The 26435-nt window shown below is 38.8% G+C and overlaps 1 protein-coding gene across 2 annotated transcripts in view; it reads right to left on the bottom strand.

Moving 5' to 3' along the window:
- Window positions 1–324: 324 nt before the first annotated feature.
- Sgcd (sarcoglycan delta) overlaps window positions 325–26435 on the bottom strand; it is a 911604-nt gene continuing 885493 nt past the window's right edge. For both annotated transcript variants that reach the window (XM_032911912.1, XM_032911913.1), the window contains 2 exons: window positions 1957–2080; window positions 325–553 (listed from right to left, as the gene is read on the bottom strand). In XM_032911912.1, the coding sequence (XP_032767803.1) occupies window positions 380–553; window positions 1957–2080 (298 nt within the window). In that variant the 3' untranslated portion in view covers window positions 325–379. The remainder of the gene's footprint in view (window positions 554–1956; window positions 2081–26435) is intronic.

The following is a 26435-nucleotide window of genomic DNA, read 5'->3' on the forward strand; positions in this document are numbered from 1 at the left end:
GGTGCTCAATCCACTCTGTGATTTGAAATTGCCTAGGGAATGCTGGGCCTGAATGAGTACTTCTTTTCTGTCATGTGGATGATGGGAATGGGGCAGAAAAATGACAGTGGATGATGTCACAGGGTCACCCATGGTTCCTTTTGTACTGAAACCTCATTTTATACAGAGGATATATATATATTTATTTATATATTTATATATATTTATATTCGCTCACAAACAACCCACTCATACACACACACACACACACACACACACACACACACACACAAAAGGGCTTTGATAGGCTTTCTGTGTTCTAGTAAAAATAGCTGGCAGCCAGTGTCTCAAGCCAAAAAGGGCCTTTATGCTGCCGACAATTGTCCATTATGGAAGTCTTTCAAAGGCAGACACTTGTATTTATCTGACAAGTAGAACCAGTTCCTGCCTGGGACAGGAATAACCTCCCATTGGCGCAGACGCAGACCTCGAAGACCTTCTGCCTCGTTCCTGCGGGTGTGTAGGATCCACGAGGCAGTCTAGGTAGTTTGATTTTCGCAGCATCTAACTTAATCTAGAGAGAGTGAATAGGAAAGAAAGAGTCAGTCAGAGGCTGTTATCTAAGTTCCTGACTATCTAAGATCAGAAAGCTGACTATTCCATTAAATGTAAAGCTCACAAGTACCTACTGTGTGCTGAACAGTGTTGACAGTGGAGATAAGACAGCCTCTAACCTATATTCCAACCTGTAGCACAAGCCTATATTCTAGCAATATGAGATAGCAGCATCTTTCCAACGTGTGGTATGCAGACTAAGGAGAGTGGCATAGAGTCAAATAAATGTGGGAATGACACATTAGCTTTCATTACGTCAGGGCACTGCATGTCCATGGAGCATGAAGCTTCCAGAAGACAGTAGAGTATATAGCATTATCCACGATTTCAAAGGTTAGTGAGCCTTCCTCTTGCTTTCTTTTTCTAATGGTGGCACTGATATTCAACAGAAATATACTTTCAGAAATACTCTGCATATATGATAAGCTGTGGTGAAAGCTACCATTAGGTTTTTGGATAATAACTGTCTCCTCCAGAGGTCAAGTCTGAGTGGCTGCGAGCTACCTTGAGGAGGTAGCTCCTGTTTTTATGAGCATGGCTTGCAGCTTGTGGCTATTTGAAGAGGCGGTTGTTATGATGGAAGGCTCCATCAGACAAATTCTTTAAAAACAAATAAAAGTGAGTATCAACCAGACATTTTTTAATATCCACCTAGTGGCTATAATGACACAGGGTGAGCCGGATGCCTGGTAAGTAGGCAGGACAGGTGGAATAGCGTTTTATCTTTAAAAGTCAGGTTGTCCCTTTATTTTCATCCTTAAATAAAACAGTTAACCTATGAACACTTGAAAAGGGTCATAATCTGCAGCCAAGTCAGATTTCTGCCCCTAGGAGAACTTAGATTAACTTTTCTATGAAATGACAAGTGGCATTTGTGTTCAATGACCTGGTTGTGTTGGGGTGAGGAGTGCCAGCAACACGTTACTCTTTGGCCATCTACTTATACCCTGTTAGTTTCTGATTCATTCTGACTCAGGGTACCTCTTAGACCTGACTCTTCATTCTCAAAGAGAACCCAAGCACACAACATAAAATAATTTCATGTGTACTAAGTTTATTTCAGCCACATGGGTGGGATATACAACTTCATTATGTGGAGGAACTAAATCTTATTTTAAGGTTATGGGAAAGAGAGAATTTGGAAATAGTGTTCATTATCACAGTTATGTAATGTTTTACTTGTGATACATACACAGTATCATCCTAGAATAACTAATCATAGCATTTATGTATTATGGGTTTAATTCATAGTCATGATGTTCAACCCTCTTATGAGACTCTTGCGTTGATATTAATCTCTGTGCTAACCAGTGCTACTAGGGGAAAGGTAGGCTCCCAATTTCTGTCATTCCTAGTTCTTACCTCTCCGTCCTTGGACTCCAGTCTCAGCTCACTTCTACAGGTGGCCTCCATGTTGCCAGCTTCTGCATTTATTTCTACTCCTTTTGGGGCTTCCATCACTAGAGAGCGGGTTGGGGACTCCAACCTGAAACATAAGCCACCGATTAAAGATCCTTTTCCCTGCTTAGGAATTTTAAGAAGCTGAAACTCAGGGCATTGAAGCAGCTATGAAGAAATTAGATGAAAAAATTAGCACTTCATCTAATTTTTCTAGATCAGCTTTAACAGACATACAAGTTTGTAACAGAGTGTAAGGGTTTTAGGCTTTATCTTTTCCCACATTTTACAAAGGTTGTAAGGAAAGGCATTCTAGGATCATGGCCTCATGTTACCGTATACTGAACTGATCATTTTAATTTCCTTATTAGTAAAACGTACCAAAGCATTACCCGCATCTCCCCTCCCTTGTGATTATTATTATTTTTTAAAATTAAGAGGATTCTAGCACCCAGCTTTCTACAAAGTCTCCACTGTGTCTTACTATCTGGATCTTCTGAAGGCACCCAATCAGACCAAAGTTAAGAAAACAGACATAGGAGACTGGAGAGATGGCCTAGTGGTTAAGAATGCTTGTTTTCTTTGCATGTCTGAGGAACAGGTTTCGGAACTCCAGCTCTGGGGTCTCTGATACTCTTAATTATCCTCCATCATCTTCACCTATATGCACGTACCTCCCTACCTGCTACCATATACATGCAGAGCTAAAGATAATATTGCTTAAAAGGAGAAAATAGGTCTAAGAGTCAGAAAGTCATATAATCAAGCCACGAGGCATCCCCTTTATTGCACGGGCAAACATTATGGTTTAATTTGAAATCACTGTGCTTAAGAGATCTATAAAACAAAACTGCCTCCAACCTGTGAGCCCTACTTGATCAAGGACAGATAACTTCCTAGAATGCTGGGAGCTGTTGTTGATGTAAGATAACAAGCTAAGCTTGGTGGCACCAACTGCACAGGATGTGTGCTTGATCACATGTAGACAGCAAGTTAAGTCAGACTGCGTACTTGCCTCCGATTGTATGAGGACAGGATGTACAAAGCTTTGTAAGTTTTCTCTTTTTAATCCCATGACTAATGTTATTTAGTAGCATAGTCTGAACATAAATGAATCTTAGGAATGCACCTGGCCAGTAACCATGGTCCTAGCCAGTATTTAATAAAACCTCTTATTTATTAAAATTTATTCACAGTTAGTTTCTGACCCTGTGAATTTCTGAATGACTGGTCAATTTCTGAATGATTTCAGACCCATAACATTATAACCACAGGCAATTCTTTCTTCTTTCACTCTCTAAATTTTCTCAAAGCCTTAGTTTCTTTATAAAATTCAAGTCAGGCCTGGCACATTAGAAATGTGACTTGGTCTAAAATAGTATGAATGTGAATGGAATATTACTTACCCAAAATTCATGGAAGCCAAACGTGTTTCAGATTTTGGAAATTTCTAGAGTTAAGTAGACTTTACTGAGCATTCCTCATTTGAAAAAAATCCAAATGCTCCAAATTATGGTATCTTAGTGACACTCCATTTTTTTTTTTTTTTTTTTTTTTGAGATTGGAGCACATAAGGACTGTGACTCTGTTCTGGTATTGACATTCTTATTATACTAGCAAAAATGGATTCTTGAGACTAACTTTGTGATGTAGATTTAGAACAGACCCCAAGGGTTGCCTGGGTCTAGGGGGGATTAGGACAGGAGGAGGGGCTGTTTTGGGGTCATGGAAGTCTGATATCTATCTTGATTGCAGTACAGTACTTATTCCATGTCTCTATGTATTTTTGAAAATGCAAAACAAACAAACAAACAAAAACTCGGAGTCAATTTCACTGACTGTAAGAAAAATCAGCCTTGCTCTATGCTAATTATAATAGCAAAACCTAGTTTGCCTTTAATAGTTTTTTGTTTGTATGTTTTTACCAGCTCACTTTAATGAGTGAAAGCTCAGCTATTCCCATGACTATTCTAGATTTGAACAGTGTTAACAGACAGGGATTCATGAAGATCCTTTTATGGAGAAAGCAGCTTCAACTAAGGATTGGAACTCAGCAGTGGCTCTACCACTGCTTTCCCCCTTCCGTTCAATCTATCAACTAAGCTCTCCCAACTTCCTATATCGTGAATGTGTTGAAAATCAGCATCACCCTTCTGTCCCTCTGCTGCCTGCCTGGTTGTTAGCATCACTGAGCAATCCCATTGGAGGGCTCCTCCACCATCCCTGTTCTCAACTGCTTCTGCAAAGCAGCTTTGTCCTTGAGGATTTTCTATCAGAGCTACAAGAGGAGCAATAGGCCAAACGTACTTCCACAGAAAATGCCTCCATTTCTACTAATCCTTACTGGTCTCGCTCCCTTGTGTGTGGTAACAATCCTTCCAATACACAGTCTCTTAAAAAGACCTGCACTAAGGCTGCTCAAGTTTCTGCTTATTATTATGCCTACTTCACTTCACTTGAGGCTTTTCTTTTCTAGTTTATAAGTATTTTTTAATTAGATACATTTCTTTACTTACATTTCAAATGTTATTCCCTTTCCCAGTTTCCAGTCCATAAGCCCCCCTCCCTTCCCCCTCCCCCATACTCATATTCCCCCCATCCATCCCCCTTACTGCCCCCCTCATATTCTTCTGCACAGGGGGTCCAACTTTGGCATGGCCAAGGGCTTCCCCTTCCACTGCTTTGCTACATATGTAGTTGGAGCCCTGGGTCAGTCCATGTATAGTCTTTGGGTAGTGGTTTAGTCCCTGGAGGCTCTGGTTGGTTGGCATTGTTGCTCTTACGGGGTTGTAAGCTCCTTCAACTCTTTCAATCCTTCCTCTAATTCCCTCTAAGGGGGTCCTGTTCTCAGTTTGGTGGTTTGCTGCTAGCGTTGACCTCTGTATTGGACATGATCTGGATATGTCTCTCAGGAGAGATCTATATCCGGTCCCTTTCAGCATGCATTTTTAACTTCATCAATTCTATCTAGTTTTGGTGGAGATATCTATATCTAATGGCCATATATCTATATCTATATCCCTCCTATGGATATTTTTTCCCCTCTATCTATCTATCTATCTGATCTATCTGTCTAATCTATCTTTTTGGGCCAATCTATCTTATCTATCTGCCACATGTGTTTTTTTCTGGATTGAGTTACCTCACTCAGGATCTAGTTCATTCCATTTGCCCATTCCATGAAGTCATTGTTTTGATAAACTGTAGTTACTCCATTGTATAGATGTCATATCCTTTTCTAATGGCCCTATGGATATGGATGAAGTCCCCTTTTAAGAAGGGATGATGTTCACCCAGGGCTACCAAACTGCATTTTATCATCCTTCTTCCTGAGGCTTCCTGTGGTCTGTGGAAATAGTTGGGTACCATTCAAGCTTTTCTTTTAATATCAGTCACTTATCAATGAGTGGACACTAAACAAAATGTGTTTTTCTGTGATTGAGTTTCCTCACTCAGGATGATATTTTCTAGTTCATTCCATTTGGCTATGATTTCTACTAAATTAGTCATTGGGTTTTGATAACTGGATATATAACTCCATTGTTTATAACAATCAGATGTCCACTGCATTGAGGCTTTTTCTAATGGCCTGGGAATGAATAGCAAAGGGTAATGTCGAGAAACCTTCTGTTACTAGCACAAGAGGATGAGTTCACAGGGGACTACCAAAACTTAGGGACTTTCATCTGACCAATAAGACTTATATCTCTCCCTGGACTTCTGAGACAGGAAATGATATTTGGGACCATTTTCTCTTGTTTCTTCTTTTAACTATACAGTCTGACTGACTTAGGCAGACATGGACACTTTCTGGAAACATAAATGCTAATTCTGTGAAGAAATAATGGCATTTATTTACAGAAATAGCAATATAGATAAAAAAAAAAAGGAACAGGTTTTCCAAAAGTGAAATGTTTTAAAACCTTTAAAATGATTATAATTATGTGTGTTTGATTTCTGTTTACTAATTTGGGTCAAATATTTGGTTTTAAATAATGCCATTTTAACTGGATATAATAACTCTGATCAAGTCTTAAGTGGTTAGAACTATTTGACTGTTTACAGAACAATCAGACTAAAAATAAAACCTCACTGCAAACTAACATGACTTTCATTTTATGAAGAAATAGAGATCCCACATATGATATTCTATATCTAAAAAGTCACCTTGAAAATATTTAAAAAAAAAAAAGAAACCTTCAGTAAAACAAAGCTGATGGTTATAGGAAGAAAAAAGACCAGAAGCAGTGAGACGGCTCAGAGGGTAACAGCTCTTGGGGTATGAGCTTGGTAACTTGAGTTCAATTCTGGAAACTCACAGAAAAGTGGAGGAGAGAACCAACCCCGAAAAGCTTTCTTCTGACCTCTGTGCACAGTGGCACATCCCTCACTCCCTCCCAGAACAGCAATAAAAACATTTTTGAAGAAGAATAAAGACCAACAACGTAAATCAGATCAAATTCTAACAGGCTGGGTAAGCATAGGCATTCATTTCTTTTCCAGGTTTCAAAGAGAAAGATTCAATATTCTAAGGAGCTATATCCATCTGTGAAGTCCAGTAAGGTGAAGGAAACACCTGAGACAAATGATTACAGGAGGCACAGTGGTCTAGGTTAGTGGTTGCCTGACAAAAGAGAGGAAGTGTGTTAATAAGCTGAGTTAACTTGTGAAATAAGGGGAGGCACAGATGGAGAAAAGAATGAAGAAAAAAGATAGCCCAAACTCTTTAGCCTGGGAATGGTGTAAGACAGTAACATCACAGATGAGCCGGGCAGGAGTCAGTGTTAAAAGAGTGCAATGGCATAACGCAAGAAGAATGGGATTCATAGAAGCAAGCAAACTTCAGACAATCTGCCTAAGTAAGCCACACTGGATAGCCAAAGAAGATAAAAAGAGAAAATGGTCCCAGTCTCTCTGCCTGTCTCAGAAGTGAGAGGAGATCCGCAACCTGGGACAAGCTCCTGGGTCAGATAGAAGTCTAAGCTTGGTAGCCCTTCACAGACATCACTTCCTCTTGTGCTAGTAGAGAAACGTTATCCACATCCCACTGATGTGTATGTGCCCATGAATGAGAGTGAGAAGCTAGCCCCATAGATGGCTAAGTGATTCATATGTCACATTTTGTCAGGAGTCATACAGTTTTCCTCACAGTTAAGTAGATTATATTTGTGACACCAAATTCCATATGTCTTGAATATCCTCATACATTGTACCTATTGTTCTCAGTGAGTGAATCTGTGAAAGGTAGAGGTGCGATAAAGAAGGAACTTGACAACGAGAGTGCGGGCAGGGCTTAGAGAGCCTGTTAGATGTAATCCAGTCGTTTTAGGCATCAGAATTTACTTTATCCTTGTCTATTAGTTAAGGCCTGCCAGGTCACCAGAATGGCACTGAGGCAGACTTAAAGCTGAATGCTAGCCCTCCAACCCCAGTCTGGGACACTAAGAAAGGGAACTGCTGTGAAAATGTCCTAATACAAAAGATGACGTGACAATCAGGTCGGTGTGACCATCTCTTGGGAGTAGAACCAAGAAGGTACCCTACTGCTTGCTTCATAGCCTTTCTAGATGACCTTTGCGATTCAGGATGACACACTACAGTTTAATCTCATGGTTGACTTTGTGCTGAGGAAAAAGCCCTTGTGAACCACAGACGGCGTAGCACCCTTGAAAGGATACCCATCCCCTTCTGATCACAGATCAAGGACTAGAACATATCTGTTTATGTGGCATAGAAATGAAATGGTGGAGAAATGTTAAGGACTCTGTTGGTCATACGAGCCTTTTCTTCAGTGAAATATTTGGTCTATTTTAATTTTCCCCCAATTCTTTTATGTGTGTGACATAAAATACACATGTTGAAAGATTGTAGTTGTTTATATTTTTCTTTTTTAGTGGTTTGTCAGTTCACTCAGTCTATGGACATCAGCGTACATTTCCAGGTTTAATGTAGACAAGCAGATTTGTGCCTTTTGTAACTTATTGGGGGCAGTGGTCACTGCAGTGTGGTCAGGACCTTCTATATCATCCTCAAAAGATATATACTTTCCTTTTTCACTAAGTCTGTAACTTGCCAATTATTGAGTTTTGTGCATGGACTGAGGCTGGGTTTGGACTGATGCAGATTATTATGACAGCATTATATGTGGAAAAACATTTGAAGCTCTAACAGAAGTGACATTTTCATAGCCTTACTCCTCTCCTTTGAGGATTTCCAGTCTTATTCATTATTTTATTGGCCTATTCTTGAAAAGTACTAACAGTATGTTAACTTACTAATTAAGGGTTATAGTGTTGATTGTCACTATTTAATCTTTATTTTCAGTTCCTGAATTCCTCCCTGCCTTTTTGTTTCAAATAAGTTAGAATAACTCACTGGTTGTTCTAATGTGTACCATTTCTTAAATCTTTACTTTTCTAAAGTATATGCATTGATATGCATGTTAACAGCCTTCCTAAAGAATATTTATAATGTATCTGTGACTTTTAAAAATTGCAGTATGATCACTCTTGGGGCCTCTGAGCTTTATGAAAAGCTATTCTTATTTCTTACTTTCTAAAAATATGAGAGCTCCCAGAATGGATTTCTAGATATGCCTACTATATGTTTTCATTATTGATTCTGAACTTTTGAACATTGTCTTTGAACTGACAAATCCTAGAATAGAAGCAGTTTTCTGCATGAAATCAATTCTATAAAAGTTGAACTGCCTTCTTTGGGTCTGATAATGTCAGTTTTTATAAACCTTCCATGACCCTGTGTACTTCAGGTGTCGGCGCCATATTCTTTATGGTTTATTAACTATCCAGTTGTTCTGCTTGGGTTTGTTTGTTTATTATTTTTAGACCATTGGTTGTGCTATTTGATTAATGTTTTAGAGATAGGGTCTTGCTATTTAGCTCTGGCTAGCCTGTAACTTACAGTATAGACCCGGCCAGTCTCAAACTCACATCGATCCATCTGTCACCACCTTCCAACTGGGTTAAAGGCGTGTGCCACCACACTGGCCTGATTTCTTTTATTTTAAAAGTAAATGTGCTATAAGATACTTAGCTACTTTCCGTTGTTTATCTTTCTTGTCCTCTTATCCATATGTAGTAAGTATTTTAATTTTTCTTTTGTCTCTCTCACCATGCATTAAAAATTCATGCACCCATTGCTGTACTTGTTCTGATATTTTCCTGGTGGAGATTTCCTTAAACTTTCAAATATGAGCCAGAATATGGGCTTTGCATTTCAGACACGTGTCTTATGTAACGGATTCCTTTTTATTTCATATGGCTTTTATTTGTACGTGTGTGTGGTAGGTATGTGGGGGTGCACACACTAGTATATACTCATGAAGAAGCCAGAGGTTGATGTCAGGCATCTTTCCTTATTATTCTGCACTTTTTGTGTGGAGACAGGGTCTCTTGCAGAACCTAGAGCTTGTGTATTTGACTCGACTGGCTATCAAGCCCCTGCAGCCTTCCTGTCTTCATCTTTCAGCCTCGTGATTAGAGGAATACACTCCCTTGCTCACCTTTTTCTGTGAGCGGTAGGGAACCAAACCCAGATCCTCATATTTGTTCAACAAGCGCTTCATCCACAGAGCCATCTCCTAAGCCCCCAGATTACTTTTACTTGAAGTAAATGCCACATAGAGTAAAATGCACAGATCTTAATTATGTGCTTTAATATGTTTTTAAATCTCATAAAATCACTACCCTCTCAAACATCACCAGCATACACGCATCTTGGCAACCGCACCTGCTTCCCTCTGAAGGCAATGGTCTCCTCATTTCCTCATTGAACATTATTAGCCTTGCTTGTTTTCAAACCCCATTTAACACATGTCACCATTTTTAGATTTTTTCCGACTTTTGGGATGTTCACTGTTGGTCCACGTGGTTGTGTTCATCAGTCATTCATTCTTCCTGTTGCTTGGTAATCATTGACCATTTGAATGGACCATGATTAGTCTATCCACTCTTTATTAGACATCTAGTTGTTTTAGTCTACAGAAATTACTATGACCATTTTAATGCAAGTAATTTTGAGAGGTTTTCCTTCAAATAAGCAGTTATACATCACAAGATTCTAAAACAAGTGTCTTTAATAAGCCTGGTGAAGTAGCATTAAAGATTGTCCCTACTGGTCCTTGCTCCCTGGTACTCATGCTCTGAAGTAATTTCTTCCCTTCAATACAGCATTCTATACAAACACGATATGGTAACAGTGATGGTCTATCTCTTATCCAATTAGGATGTTAGGAAGACTGGACTACATTCCTATTCCCACTTCCTCATGTTGTGGCAACATGTCATACCATCTGTCATATGGATGGCTTCTTTTGGAGGAACTCATAAGGCCAATGGATATCCTTTGCTCCAGAGCAATAGTGTGCACATCATGGAATCTTCCCTGTAGCCACTGTGTTTTTGGAACTGTTTTTCTCTGGTCCGACATTTGATGAGGTGACAGCCATGGCCAACAGCTCAACTTCAGACTCAGATAAGATGTGAAGTAGAGGCTTTGGCTAAGTTGTGCCTTCACTGTGACCCACAGAAGCCAAAATTATACATTGTATATTATAAATATACGTTTTTTGGGGGGTGTGTGTGATCAGGTACTCTCTATTACAGACAGTTGTGTGATGAACAGTGACTCTGAGTTTCATTTAGTGACTGTATAGTGATATCTTCTGGCCTGCTTGAGATATTTTAGTTGCGATATGAGCTTCTTACACAACTCTGATGACTACTAAGTTAACTCCTGGAAGTCTACCATAAGAGGAAAGAACCAACACCCAAGAGAGTTCTCCTCCAATTTCCCTATGGGCATCAAACCATGTGTACCCCTGCATTCATACAATAATAATGAGCGACATTTTATGAATGGTACTTACTACCTTATGATTCTCAGTTCTCATTTCTGTGTGGTAAAGCACTTTACTGACTGAGTCATCTCCCCAGTCCCTCTACATGGATTTACCTTGACTTTCTCTGAGTGTTCGTAAACTCTAAATTTATGATTTTGTGTCTATCCTCACTGGACACCATTTAGCAGGTATGAGTTTGTAGATTATTTTTGCTTCATTTCCAATTATACCCCCTCCTCATTTAGACTAGACAGTATCTTTCTGGCATATCTATTATTCTGCCTCTGCTTTCTGAATAATTCTTCAATATATTTTCATATTGATTTACTTTTATCCATCTCTTCTCATATCCACTGGGGTTTTGCTGTTTGAGGTTATATTTTTATTCATAGATATTTTGTTTACTTCATGTTCTAATTTATTAGCCACTTCAAATATTCCTTTACTTTATATCACTTAGTTTTATTCTTTTAGGAATGGCAGGAATACTTGTTTTATCTTTTTATTCTGCTTACTCCCATATCTGAAATCTCCATGACAGTGAAGTTCTATGCTTGCTTTCTTGTTCATGGGGCCTTGTTTGTGTATATCTTGTCCTCTTTAACTATGATTTTATATTTCTTGGGTCTTTATCTGGAGAAATTATTTGAGTCCTGCATTTATAATAATTTCATGTAGAGTAGATGATTACAATTGGTACCCTTAGCTTCAGCCCACAGGGAGCTAATTTCTTCGCTGAGATTTTAGGCTCATCGAGGGACTATGACCTCAGGTTACGAACTAACGCAAGGGCTGATTCATGGGGAAGTCTGAGGCCAGTGACTCCTGTTGTACTCATTTAGTTTGAAGGATCAGGGGTGGTTGGGAGATGAGTTCAATTCCTCTTTTTCACTGTAGATTGGATATTTTGGGTTCTCAGTTTTGGTCCTCATGTTCTCTCACTGCAATAGAATGAAAACTAGGAAGCCCTCTATCAAATGTTCAAACACAATACAAATTTCACTGGTGTTCTCTCTTCTTAAACACACTCCTTCAATGGGCATGAGACATGTATTGTTTCCATGACAGGTTATGCCAAGAAAATGGAGATGCATTTCAAACGGCTACAGAACTGGCTTCAGTGCTTAGAGTCCCTGGCTTCCCATTTTTCTTTGGTTCTTGAACTAGTCAGCTTATATAAACTATTACAAGGCTGCACCTAATTTCAGGTTTCTGAACTTCTAAAAGGAGTGATGATTTGACATCGAATGCTGAAACTACATTGTCTTTAAGGTGGGATTATTGTTTTATACTTGATACAACTTTCTGCAAATGCTGTCTAACCCAAGAGTTGCCCATGTGCTAGAAAACTCCTTAGAAGTTTATTGATTAGGGATCAAGTAGTGTCTCTAAAAGCAGGGCTGCATATGTGTATTGTAGGAATTTGACTACTCATGGTTGGTGAAGTCATTTCAATAGTCTGTGCAAGGTTATATACCAGATGATGGAGCCTGAGATCAGTAGGACAAAACTAGGAGAAAGGAAAGATGGATGAGGGATGGTCCCGGAAGCCTCTTATTTTCCAAGTCTCTGCTTCAGCAGAGAAAATATAGTGCCTTTTATCATGCATGCACCCAAGAGGTGCCCAGGAGATAGAGAAGTTGAGGGAGGATTCTAAGGGAGTCAGGGGAGTCTGGAATAGAGTTTCATGTTAACAGAGTAAGCCAGGAGGTGGTCTCCAACAGTTCCTGGTATTAAACACCAACCTTCCAGGGGAAATGATGCTCACCTGTCTAATATTATCAGCCAGACTAACTCAGGAAAAGAATTATAGGAACTGCAATTCCAACTTGAAAAGCTGAAACATAAGTCTAGTCAGCTATATCACCCCTGTTGAAAATGCCTGTATTTGTATTGAGTATACACTATTCCACAGAAATATTCCCAACCTGCATGACAGAAATTTGAGAAAGGAAGAAAAACATCTGAGAACAGAAGGAAGAAACAGGGATTTCCCAATTAGAAATTCAGCTTATAAATCAAGAAAATTACTCCAAAACAGTAAATAAAATATTTTATTTTAAAAGGGGGTGTGTGTGTGTGTGTGTGTGTGTGTGTGTGTGTGTGTGTGTGTGTTCCAAATGCATCATATTCCTTTTGGGCAACAGCAACAAGTAATTGTGAGGTGCCCGCCTGACTTTAGGGCTTGCAATTGAATTCAGGGCCTCTGAAAGAGCACTTCATGCTTTTAACTGCTGAGCCATCTCAAAACCTTCTTATGTGCAGTAGGTTCTAATTTCACAAATAGAGCTCCCGAATTTGTAGATATGCCTGAAAATCCTAAGTCACAAGGACCTACGTAGAGCAGCTTTTGTTCTACTCTGAAAGTCTAAGAAATGAATCAAAATGTTGCAGTTGAAGACATTTTCTCTCAGAAAAGCGGCAATATTTTGTCACCTAGGGAAACCATTGTGAGATTTGTTTTGATGAAAGGCAGCTCTGGCTAAGACCAAAACTGTTTTGAATCAGTGCTTCCTTACCAGTGTAGAGCAAACGGACTGATTTAACATGTTTATCAGACCTAGTCTAAGGTGACATGGAACTGTGCGACCTGTATCCTAGGCTGGCAGCAGTTGGCTTGGTTCTGAATGTCCATAAGGAACTGTCTCATCATTTGGTTAAAAGATCATATTTATTGTTTGTGTTTGTTTCTTTTTTCCTGGTGCAGGGGATTTATCATAGAACAATATACATTATCAGGCAAGTAATTTACCACTGACCTTCACCCCTAGCCTGACCATCAGACCTTCATTGAATTCCTAGTACGAAACAGAATGCTAAGGCTACAGATATCTATAAGGTGAACTTGTATCTTGAGCTAAGGAGTTCATTTGTTCAAGATAAGCTGTAGTAAATAGTTCCTTGTGTAGGCTTGTAGAGTCTTAGGGAAACATTGGGCATTGTATGAGCCCATAACTATGCATGAATTGGGCAGCAGGAAATGTTGGTGTATGGGAAGGCTCACATTTGACATCCTAAGGATGAGAAAGACCCTCATAAAGGACTAGCGGTCCAAGGACTTTTTGGAGAAGGTAATTTTGTAGGATAAAAGAAGTTCATTCATGGGAATCCTGCCCTTTTATGAATAGCAACTGAAGGGAAGTGGATGGGGGTGGGGTGGGGAGGCAGAGAGGAGGTAGGGGGAAGGGAAAGACTGGGAAGAGAGGAGGGAGGGGAAACTGTAGTTGGGATGTAAATATAATAACAACAATAATTCAAGACTAATGTGACCTAGGCCTGGAGTGGGAGCAGGGATAGTGGAGACAGGAGAATGAAGGAAACAAAATCAATTGACTAAGATTTGATCCTACTGAGCTGGTATAGGGTATGTGCTCGCTGGATTTATGTCAGCTTGACACAAACAATAGTCATCTGAGAAAGGAAACCTCAGTTGAAAAAATGCCACCTTAAGAAGCTATGCAAATCTGTAGAGCATTTCCTTCACTAGTGGCTGATAGTAGAGGCACCAGCATATTGTGGGCAGTGCCATCCCTGGGCTGGGAGAGGCTGAACAATCCTGTAAGAAGAACCCGTCCATGGTCTCTATGTGACCTCCTGCTTCTAAGCTTCTCTGTTTGAGTTCCTGTCCTGCCTGGCTTTCTTTACTAATGGACTATAATGTGGAAGTGTAAGCTGAATAAACAAACAAAAAAAGGAGCATAATACATTACTGAGAGGTGGGGAGGTGGGAGGCAAGTGGGAACTCTCTTAGAAGAATATGATGAGACAACCAAAAGATTATATTTAATTGAATTGGTAATATAACTATATCTATCTTGAACCTATCTATCTATCTATCTATCTATCTATCTATCTATCTATCTATCTATCTATCTATCGAGTATTACTATATGGATAAAGACAATGTGATTACTCTTGTTAAATTTATATATCCACTTACCTGGACTATGGGTTGCCTAGATACTTGGCCAAACATTACACAAAGAATACCTGCAAGTGTATTTCTGCATGGGTATGTGGGCTAAGTAGAGAGGACTGTCCTTGATGCAGACAGACTTCATACAATCAACAGAATGTCCCAAAAGAATTAAATAAAAAAGAGAGTAGGCTTTGCCTGCCTACTTCAGAGACCAATTTTCTGCCTTTGAACTCGAACTATGTTGTCTGACTCCCAGTGTTGGAGCCTTCAGAATCATATACAGCAACGCCACACCACCACCACAACAACACAACAGTTTCCCATCTGCAGACAGAGACTGTGAAGTACTCTTATGTCCTTTCATTGCTGAGGCCAATTCCTTGTAACTAGTTTCTCTCCTATTCTTCCTTCCCCACTCCCTTTATTCATGCAGTTTTGCTGACTATGGAGTTGTGTGGATGGCAGAAGATTGGACATGTACTTGATGGTAGACTGAAGCAAAGTCGATTTCCAATGTTTTAGATTTTGTACCTAGTAGATAGGAAGTCTCAACCACTGACAAAGGGGAAAGGTGTAAGTAGAGGAAATTAGTCTTGTCATCTATGTTTATGAAGCTCTGAGTTGTCTGCCTACCAGATCATTTCCTAGCCCAATTCTGCATTTATCTTTTACTTCTCTGCTCATCCTCCTTTTGAAGCACCCATGACAGGTGGGGCAGTCAGTATGTCCTCTTGCCATTTCATTTGATTCAGAAGTCTCATGAATCAAACCCCCTCCAAAACTTTAAGTGCGATCGCAAGGTCTGTTTTTGAAAGTCGGGAATAATTTATTTGTGGTTGGCATTATCAGTTTGTTCTCGCTGTCTCCGGCTCATTTTTTGTTGAAATTGTTTCTGTTGGAACGGTGATTACTTAGCCAGATTTCTCGTTTTCATTTCCTTCATCATCAGAATCTACATTAATCACTTCCAAACTGAGACAGGCTTCTAGATCATATTCTGCTTCCGTCCTCTGAGAATGGAGACAGTAGCTCTCATTATACTGGGGTGTGACCTTCAGAACACCGTCAGAAACAAGGAACATGAGTGGGAGTCGAGAGAGGCAGAGGCAGCACCAGAGTCTCCCAGCAAACATCAATACCTGGGATGAATCTATGTTTTGTAACTCTGAAGGAAAAAAGATAATCAGAGGAAGTTATGATAGAAAGGGAAAGAATTCAGCCCAAACTTGTAAGAAGTGTTGTGAAATTAGTACAGCTTTGTTCCTTCCAAATAGCTAAGAAATTTCACCGAGGACAGAACTGCATGAGAAGGTTGGACTGTGGCATGCTCACCCCACACCCTTCCCAAAGATATCAGAATGTCAGCACATGCGTGTGCTTTTCAAATCTCACTGCATATAGACAGTGAAAAGAATCAGGTGTTACACCATTGTGGCCTGCCTGTGTGTGCTGTAGATCTTTTCACTTAATATAGAACTCTACCATGCCTCTGTTGGGAAGACCACTCTATACAGCTTCAATGAGATATAAGTTAAGGTGCAGCCAAAGTAGGTAAGTTAATATATAGTCACATGGCATTTAATGATGAAGATACACTCTGAGGAATAAGCCAGTAGGCAGTGTCATTGCTGTGCAAACATGTGTACATGGAATATACGTATAAATTCTACTTGGCATAACTCAACCAGACAACCAATGCCTTTTATCAAAGCAAGAGTGAGATTGAAGGTATCATTGTTAGAATAACATGGCATATTAATTTGTAGTAAACTTTTTGGTACATAGGGATATACATTGAAAGTAATGATTAAAAAATACAGCATAGTAAATACATGAATTTATAAAATTTACAATTGTAGCCATTTATCAAGTATTATGTCCTGCATATAACTGTACAAGGATTGTACATAGTTTTATGTGATTGGCCATATGTAGATAAATATATGGCAGCAGTACAGCAGACACATTAAAATGATGGGGCTATGAGAGACAAAATGTCACAAACAAACAAGAGGTTTTCAGCTCAGTTATACTTCTATAACACTATTTCTGTATATAGTACAGAAAATGTTCTGTATATTTCTGTAAGTCCTCTGTGACTTCCTTATCAGATTTTCAGTGTACTGCTTTGTTGCTAATGTAATGACTTTGTGTGTGTGTGTATGTTTGCAAATCTCAATGATTTGCAAATAAAAAATTATATATATACATGTAATATATATGTACACATATATAAAAACATATTGCAAATCAGTGAGATTCTGAATTCTAAAAGTATCTGTGCCAATTAAGATGAGATTCTTTATGGCAATTTTTGAATTATATATATATATATATATATATTTCTCATTTTTTTCATTGATTTAATATGTATTATATAGTTTAATTCTGATTTCAAAAAAGTATTTAAAACACTGACTGATTGATGATTGGTTGATTATTTTGTTGCCAGACCATTTTAAGAGCACAACAGTGCCTACCATCTATTACATTCTGCAGTTTAGTTACTTTTGGGTTGAAAATTCATCATGACGTGTCTTGCTTCCTCTTTTTCCGACTCATCTTTTTAGTTAAGCCTTCTCAGAAACAATCAAGAGATCTCCGAATCTTAGGGCTTTTAAATGCACATTCACTTTAAATTTCAATGGAAGAGTTATATGGAAATTATACTGGTGAATCCATATTATATAAATCAGGTACACTGGGCATTTTTCATGTATATTGCCCCACCTTACAGTTACTAGCCAAGTTCATTTCTTGAGAACCAATGATGAACTTAACATAACTTTAAGTGTGGCCAAATCTACAGGCCCAGAGAGTTGTATATCCAATTAAAGTCTCCTGAGTCCTAGGTAGCATATTCCATAATATCCCTTGCTCCTGATTGTTGAAAGTACCTTTCCACACCTTTCTATAACCTGCTACTCTATGGACAAATATCAATAATTTCAAAAGTTACGAATGCTGGCTATTCTGAAGTTTCCTTTAGTCACTCTGATGGAAATTGAAAAGACTCTACAGTCAGTGGGCTCATGTAATCTTTTGGATCACCCTGCAGGGGTTACGTGGCAGGTGCAATCTCTATTGTTGATATGTCTATTTTGTTCCCATCCTTCAAGTCTTTCATAAGTATCACCCTTTCGAGACGTTCCCAGATTGACCACTCCTACCCATCAGTGACACTCCTTCATGCCAATGGACACATAATTAGTTGATTACTTGGTTTAATTTCCCCTCCCGTGGAAGGTGATTCTACCAGGGTACACCCGGCATGAGGCTTGGTGCTCAAAAATATTAGTTAATTTAGTGTTTCTTTTAGAATCTGCGACCTACACCATGGTCCTGCTACATTCTGAGCAAATCCAAGAGGCCCAGACTGCCCTTTCTTCTTCTTTCCGTCTTTATATATAATTCTCAACAATTTTATCTTACTTTAGAGGATAAGTTATAAAAGAATTAGGAGTCACACTAATAATATTCCATTGAACTTACATCTAGAGAAAGTATCACTGGAATAATTTTTTCAAGGTAAGAGCTTCCTCTTTTAAATGTTTTAAAAGAGTCATTGTTTCTTCAATCATATTAGCAAATTTTTGCTACTTTCTGGCCATTCATTCCAGCTTCTTGAGATAGGACATAGGCCATTGGGTTAAAAGTGGCTGATCATATACATTGTGTTGTCTTAGGTGTTTTATCTGGGAGGACTTGAAGCTAAGCTAGGCCTTATGTTCAATATGGGATAATGGCATCTTCCTCATAGGACCATTAGGGAGTGTGGATGTGTGAGTAAAGCTTTAGTCAGGGCGTGCACACAGGCCACAGTAACCCAAGCAATGTGTTAATACTATATTTATTCTCCTTCTTTACCTGCTTATGGCCTATAGACTTCTCTGTTCTTGTTTCCTCTCCAGCTTTCCTTAAGACTTCAATGTGTACAAGAAATATCCTGCCATAGCTGTCACATTATACACTTTGCAAAGAGCCTGAGTTCAGAGAAGTGTTTTAATTCTCAATGTTCAAGGGACCAAAGTGATTCATTCTTCCTCCATGCTGGTTTTTACTGTTAAAAGATATATTAAAACTTCCAAGTCTTTGAGACTGAAATTAAGGTGTATTCTTAGTGATATTGCTCAGTTTCCTTTGCGACAGGTCAAAAAAAGATCACTCGGTAGTTTGCAGTTTCTGAACTATGCTGGAATACAAAGATCACATGTTTGGTCTCCATACTGAAGGCTGTCAAGATGACTATGTATGAAACCACAGGCATCAGAACTGTAGTTTCTAGGGAAAGTCTTGATAGTCCTTTCTGTACCTTTTTCTCCCTAAATCATTATATGCTCCATTCTCTTTCTCCTAAAACTAATCAGAAACAAACTAATTTAAATATCAAAGAAACTATATACTTTCCTATATTTCCATATTTTGAGTGCCTGTTTTTAAACTTTTCATAAGGAGACCTGATGTTCTTAGCACATTTAAAGATCCATCCAATTAACCTGACTCTGTGTGACAGAGGGTTAGGCTATCAATTATTATAATGAGGAATTTAAATGAAGAAATTCACAAAGGGCACTTAGATTTTTCAATTACATGAAAGCTCTAGCTTTGTTCTGGGTTGAAAGTCAATTCGGGCCCATGGTCTAGCGTGTCACAGAAGGAAACACTAGAGTAAGAGTAGATGCTTGTCATTAAGTTTGTAACTAACTCTCTCATCATACAGAGACAAGTGAGTCCCCATGGCCAAGTTAAACTATTAAATCAAAGATATATCTTTCACTCCTAAACATACTTCACAATTAAGACACACACACACACACACACACACACACACACACACACACACACACACACACACACACACACACACACACACACACACACACACTGGAATATTGACAGCAACCAAACACACTGCTGATCATGATTATAACTCTAGAAATCTCTTGGTCCTGAGGCGAGTGGTGACAGTGACCATTATTCATCATGCAGACTGATACTCAGCAGACATCTATGTGATTACTCATTAGCATGCTATATAGGGTTTGGGGGGAGGCAGAAAATATGTGAGCTACACTGAAGCTGGTAATATGTCATATAGTTACACTCTAAGATTCTCTAAAAGGTTTTTAATAAAAACTTACAGGTTACAAATCTTACATACTGAAGGCACTGTGCTCAGTGAAACTATTCTAGAAGGAAGTCATTAATTATGCTATTAATATTATCACTATTTTGCAGATAGATCTATCCTCCCAAACTTCACTAAGATCATATAGTCAGGACCCAGCAGCACAACACATATTCTAACCACAATGCCTTCATCATTTTCAATGCTGCTCTCTAAGACTGGCTCTACTTACTGAATATAAATTATAACCATGCAAAATTTAGGAAGTATCTAATTTGTGTTCAAAGACATTTTACTTAATGTAAATGGGTCCATTTAAAATGAAAGTAAATGGTTCTCTGTTGGATATTAATTGAAAACTTCTATTTTTATTACAACCATGAAATAAATAAATTGAGTAGTAACCAACCCATTTTCATACTTTTTTTGCATAGCTCTCCTTCTGTCCTTGATAGTTAGGGTGTCTACACAGGAGCCCACAGCAGTGTTTGAAAGTGATAGGGAGAGAGGCTGGTGCCCTGGGCATGATCAGTTGGAGAAAAATGTTGAAGTTGTTGGCTGAATGAATCAGGAGGGAGTGGTTTACGAGGGGATAATAACAATGATCCCTGTGCACTGAGCGTGAGTTGGGCTTTCAGATGCTCTAAGGACATCTTTGTCAGTGTATGGTAGAATCGCTATTGCACAGACGAGACTCAGAATGAGAGGATGCCTTGCCCAAGGCCACCTGGTGCACACTTAGAGATGGCAGTCATGTAAACAGAACTGTCTGCATTTACGGTTTCCTCGATACTTTCCATGGATCCATCAGCTTTCACATAGAGGCTTGCTAATAATAATTCTTAGTGGGATGAAGTCTGGGGCACAAACCTACTGAAAGGCCAGTGCTTCCTAAAATTCTTTTATGTTTGGTTTAAAACATTATGTATTCAGTATTCTATCACATTAAAGAGCTATTTAAAAGGAAAAGCAATTTATCACTTTCTAAACTATTTGATTTCTACCTCTTGTGCTTTGTATATGAAATGTTCCTGTATGTCAAGAGCTGCTGTCTCATTGCTACAATATTCCACAGTAGATCCTTAAGAATTCTTGTTATTAGGAGCATGCCTTTAAAGGGTATATTATCTTACTCTTGGTCTCTTGCTTGCATACGTTTCATCCACTGACCCAATGAATCAATCAACCATCTATCTATCCATCCATCCATCCATCCATCCATCCATCCATCCATCCATCCATCCATCCATCTCTCTCTTTCTCTCTCAATCACAGGTGAACAGTCTCTATATAACCTCTTACCATAGTATTCTGCTTCTTGTCACTCCCAAAGTAGTGAGGCTGATGACCTTGCTCTGAAACCGTAAGTCATATGAAAACATTTACAGCTGGGGGATGGATTTTGGGGTAATATGCCTACTTTGCAAGCACTTCGCACCTGTATAAAAGCTAGGCACAACACACACTAACCTCAGCTCATGTGAGGGTAGGGGAATAGAGAGATAGGAAGAACCCTGGAGCTCATTGGCTAACCAACTGGTTCTAGTTTCAATGAACAGAAGATAGCTGATCTCAACCTCTGGCCTGATATACATGTATATATACAGAAAGTCATACTTTCCCACAGCTATTTTTCCAGGTGTCTTGTCACAATAACAGAAAACTGATGAATAAAATACCCTAATGTTTTTGTCAAAATATTCTCCAAGGAGATATGTCTAGTTTATATTATGATCTCCCTAACTCTAGTTAGAGAAGGACAACATTACAATAAAGTAGGATAAGAGATATAGAATCCCTGGTCCAAAGTTCTTTTCAGTACACATAACATTAAGAAAGTTCTTACCTTTTCTGAACCTAAGTGCAATCTATCTATTAAACTCAGGACATGAGAAGTCATAGTGTATGTGTTTATTACTGGGAAGTTCAAACCTGGGCTTCATATGTGCTAGCAAAGTGCTTTGCCACTGAGCTACACCCCCATCTAAGACTCAGTCTTTTGCTAATTTGTAGTTTATATAGTAGTTAACATAGGTTTGCCCTGCTCTGTCACGACACAATTATGAGCAAAAGTAGAACAACACTGTCAATGTGACCTCATAGTTGGGGATCCATGACAAAATGCCATTGTCATGATAGTTCAGCAGATCCCTGTCAGAGTGTTATCCCTTTAAATCCAGGGATGGCTTTTTGGGATGGTTAAGTTCATAAAATCACAAAACTTTAGAAAGAAGTGATTTACAAAGCAAGGACTTTGAGGAGTGGATCAGGGAGCCAGTTCTGCCTATGACAGCATTGGGAACACTCCATACTTTACTGCTTTAATGTATTAACAACTTTGTGTCGTCGTGAATAGAAATGGAGAAAAAGCTTCTGGGACCTATTGGCCTTTCTTTTATAAGATGATTTAAATGAAAGCTCACATTGGAGTTCAGCATATTTTTTTCTTAGACTAGCATGGAGAGATGCAACACTATTAGAGAGGATGGTGATCAGAATAAAAGACTTAGGCGGTTTCTTGCAAGTACTTAACGAAAGTACCACCATCATCTCTAGTAGTGTTCTTGAGAGCTACGCCCTACCCAGGCCATCACCATTCAGAGTGATGGCACCTCAGAGCCCAATCTCATCCCCTCTAAGTCTTTTGCCTCAGTCCACTGTTCCAAACACCTTTGCTCATACACTTAGGGATTTTCATTTGAATACTACAGAGTCAGGAAGCTCTTTGTTGATGTTGAGTCATAGGAAGAACTCTTGGTTCGTACAGGATACCCCATAATATAAATATTTGCTTTTTGTCAACCTGGAGTCACAGGCAAAATCTTCATAGAAAAATCTAAGAATGATATATAGTATATATTGTATTTTTATGTAAAGCAAATTCTTTACACAGTGCAAATATCTGTGCTAACGATAATGCTTATCGAGATTATTTATTACAGGGCATTAAAATAAATCTTCTTTTCAATTACTTTCTAATGAAATGTACCAATTACCTTTTGACTGGTGACATATGGCTGTAATCTATTCCAGAGGGGATAAATCTTGCTTGTACAAGGTTTCAAGGACTCCCTCCTGAACTGCATTAATTACTGATGTAAACAAAGATGGCAGATTAAGATCAGTCTTATCGATAAATCCTCAGCCTGCTGCAGTCAAGTTCTTGGGGTTAGACCACATTCATCATCAGGTAATTTCTAACAGTCGTGGTGCAAACATGTTATAAAAGCAATGTTTTGGCAACCCAGCTGATTTGGGAGCATGTTTATTGATGTGAATGAATCCTGTGATAGTGGAGGAATATCTGGAGTTGTCATAGAAGACATATTGCAAGTGTTGGGCTGAGAGAGCAGCAGTTATCACAGGAAAATGTCAGTTACTGTTTCCAGTGCTTTATCTGAAGGCGGTGATGAAAGTAGTGTTTCCTAGGGCCAATCTTGTGCATGGCTATACTGCTTGTGGTATCTTTCCTTGAAGCGAGCTGTTACATGACTAAAGAATTGAAGGACAGGGTGGCGACAACTTACTGTGTAGTTCCTAGGTTCTTACCAATGGTATTGAGATCATATTCTCATCCATTCTGAATTACCATGGGCTTCAGGACAGAACTCTGGGGATTTCCTGAAGCCATTTCCCTTACTTCTGAATACCTTTTGTTGTTGTTGTTGCAAAGATACAACAGAGATTAAGTAAATCCAGACATTTCTGTTAACACAACTGCGATCTATTAAGTGGGAACTAGGTGGTCTTGGGTAAGTCATCCTCTCATACTGAGCCTCATCTGTGGAACAGAGATTCTACCATACACTGCCAAAGATGCCCTTAGAGCATCTGAGAGCCCAACTCATGCTCAGTGCATGGGGATCATTGTTATAAGACACGTTGTGACTCCTTATGCTCAGAAGGTATGTCCTATGGCCAAGAGAATACCTAAAACCCCAGAGCTCCAAATATGTTATAATATTCAGTTCTATATATGCATGTTATTCTGTATCCTAACGTATTTGTGTTGTTTGAATTAATGAAATACTGAACTTCCAATGACTCAATTGACAAAGAATCTTTACTTCCTGCAACTTTATTTGGGCTCCTGAATATTCTCCCAGGTCCTTCTGTGCCAATCCATTATTACCTTACTGGGTCTTCCTCCAGCCCCAATGTGGTTTCTGATCTCCCTGGTTTACCTTCAGCATGAACCTAGTTAGAAGGATTCTGTCTGTTCCTCTCCCTAATATTTCCATCCATTGACTCCTCCCCTACTATTTAAGTATAAATTCTTACTTATCCATGCTCCATTTAGGGCAGAGCTCAATATCTCTTCCCTCTACTTCATCTGGTCCCTGTAGTCCTGAAGCGTTAGTATCATTCTGTAGATATTTATTGAGATTGGCTATTTTGGAGAATATGTTAATTATTTCATATACTTTATTGCTACCCTTATTTTTGCACTGGAGAACATTGAGTTTTGAAGAAATCAAACAACTAGCTTATGTTGTAGAGCTACATAGATACAGATCTACATCTCAGACCACACGCTCTGGCTCTAAAGTAAATTTTTTTTTTATTAAACTCGTTCTTGGAGTGAAGAGAAACCACAAACTAATATCTAAACTAGCAGAAAGCATATACTATAAGAAATTTAGGAGGTTGAGTATTCAAGATAGGCAGAAGGATCTTTAGCCCAAAACTTTAGGAGCTGAGACATATTTCCCAGGGAGAAAGGAAAGGAAACTTTTCCAGGCAACGTAATTATGCAGATTTTACAATAAAAATGCCAAGTAGAAATGGTTTATGTAGGCAGATATCAGACAAACCATCAGGACCTTATAGGCTGACAGCATTTTGGGCTCCTTCCTCTGGAGGGTATTAAGTAGGAAGTGACGTGGTAGGACTGTATTTAAGCAAGACAATCTGGCCTCAGGGTAGAGAAAGAACAGGAAAGACAGCAGACAAGTATTCAGATATGAGAGGGCTAATGACAAGGGAGGTGGTACCCAGATTCTCATCACTATATTGTCTTTAATTAAGTTTTATGACACAGGACAAGAAGTTGGAGTAAGCACGGGGCACTACAATGGTATTAGATATACAAGGAATATTGGCACTTGTACAGGAAAAGAATAGTCTTTTCTGGTAGGCAGTAGCATCATGATCTGAGACTTAGATAACTTTCAGTTATTGGAATAGATAAGAACTCTGAGAAGAAATAGGTAGGATAGTATGTGTCTATTTTAAAGAGTTTGCCATCTTCAAGATAGATTACATGAAGACAATGACTCAGACATGAATACAGTTGAAAAGTGTAAACTTCTCAGGCCATGATTCAAATTTGAAAGTGAAAATAGTACCATGCAATGGTGGGAAGTGACAAGAAATAAGACAGAAGTCTGAGACTAATTAGTCAATGGAAACAGGGAGGTACAGATTAATAAACATCAGTATAGTTAAGAGTTGTTGATGGTGAAGCAAAATGCCTTTTGTCTTCTCATTTTCAAAGACTGGAAGACTATTAATCATTCTGAACTGTAAACACTTGCTAATTTGTTGTAGTTGAATGCTGAATAGGCAGTGGACCATGGGATGACTCTTTGGATTGCTATGCTAAGAGATGGGTCAACTGGAAAAAGATGTAAGACTTGCTAATTGCAGCTGGTCATTCTGGTTAGGACTGGGGCAGACACTTTGACTATATTTGAAAAGCAAGAAACTCTCATTTGCAGATAACGGAACAGATGGTAACTGTTATTTGTAAGTTCATCAGAATCAGCTATCTTTGAAATAGCTTAAACTATTTCCTTATTTCCAATTGTTAGAGTATTAAAATAGCATGAGAAACAGCTTGAAGATCATCTAATTATGAATCCCAGAATCCCAGAAAGGGAAAGCTGTAGTTGGGCCTTCTTTGCATGAAGGGTTCCCTGTGACATCACTTCTAACGCACAATGCTTCTTAATCTTCTGACACAGTTAAACTTCTTATAATCCTCATTGTAGACAATACATTAGAATTCCAAAGGTATCACTTGTTGTCATCTTATTGTCAGGTTTGCTCTCATTCAAACTCCACAGGTTCCATGTTTGGCCATTTCCTAGCACATACAGTTGCATTTCTGGCCTCGGTCACCACCTAGTATTCATTCCTGACACTGCCCCTTGTGGCTTGGCAAAACTGACTTATGGCACATGGATTCTTGTGAAGTTAGATTATGTTGTTATGAGCACCAAGAACCTTAGCAAAGTCTCTCCAACTTATCCCAGAAAGTATGCTCAGTCTGGTATCTACAGGATACTGGCTACTGAAGAGTGGGGATCTGTCAACTTGATGAAAGTCCTAAAGAAGAACTTAAAAACAGCCACTTAAACACATTGCTATGAAACTTTAGTACAATCTATACCTATAGGTACATTCACATCACCACCATGACTTTAGGGGACCAAATCACCCGAAATAACAATCAGCAGTAGTATTTTCCTGTGACATAGTTCTATCTTAGAAATAACATAATAGGGACTAATCATCTTACACAAATGTCACAT

This window comes from Rattus rattus, chromosome 9 (assembly GCF_011064425.1).
Source record: "Rattus rattus isolate New Zealand chromosome 9, Rrattus_CSIRO_v1, whole genome shotgun sequence".
Lineage (NCBI taxonomy): Eukaryota > Metazoa > Chordata > Mammalia > Rodentia > Muridae > Rattus > Rattus rattus.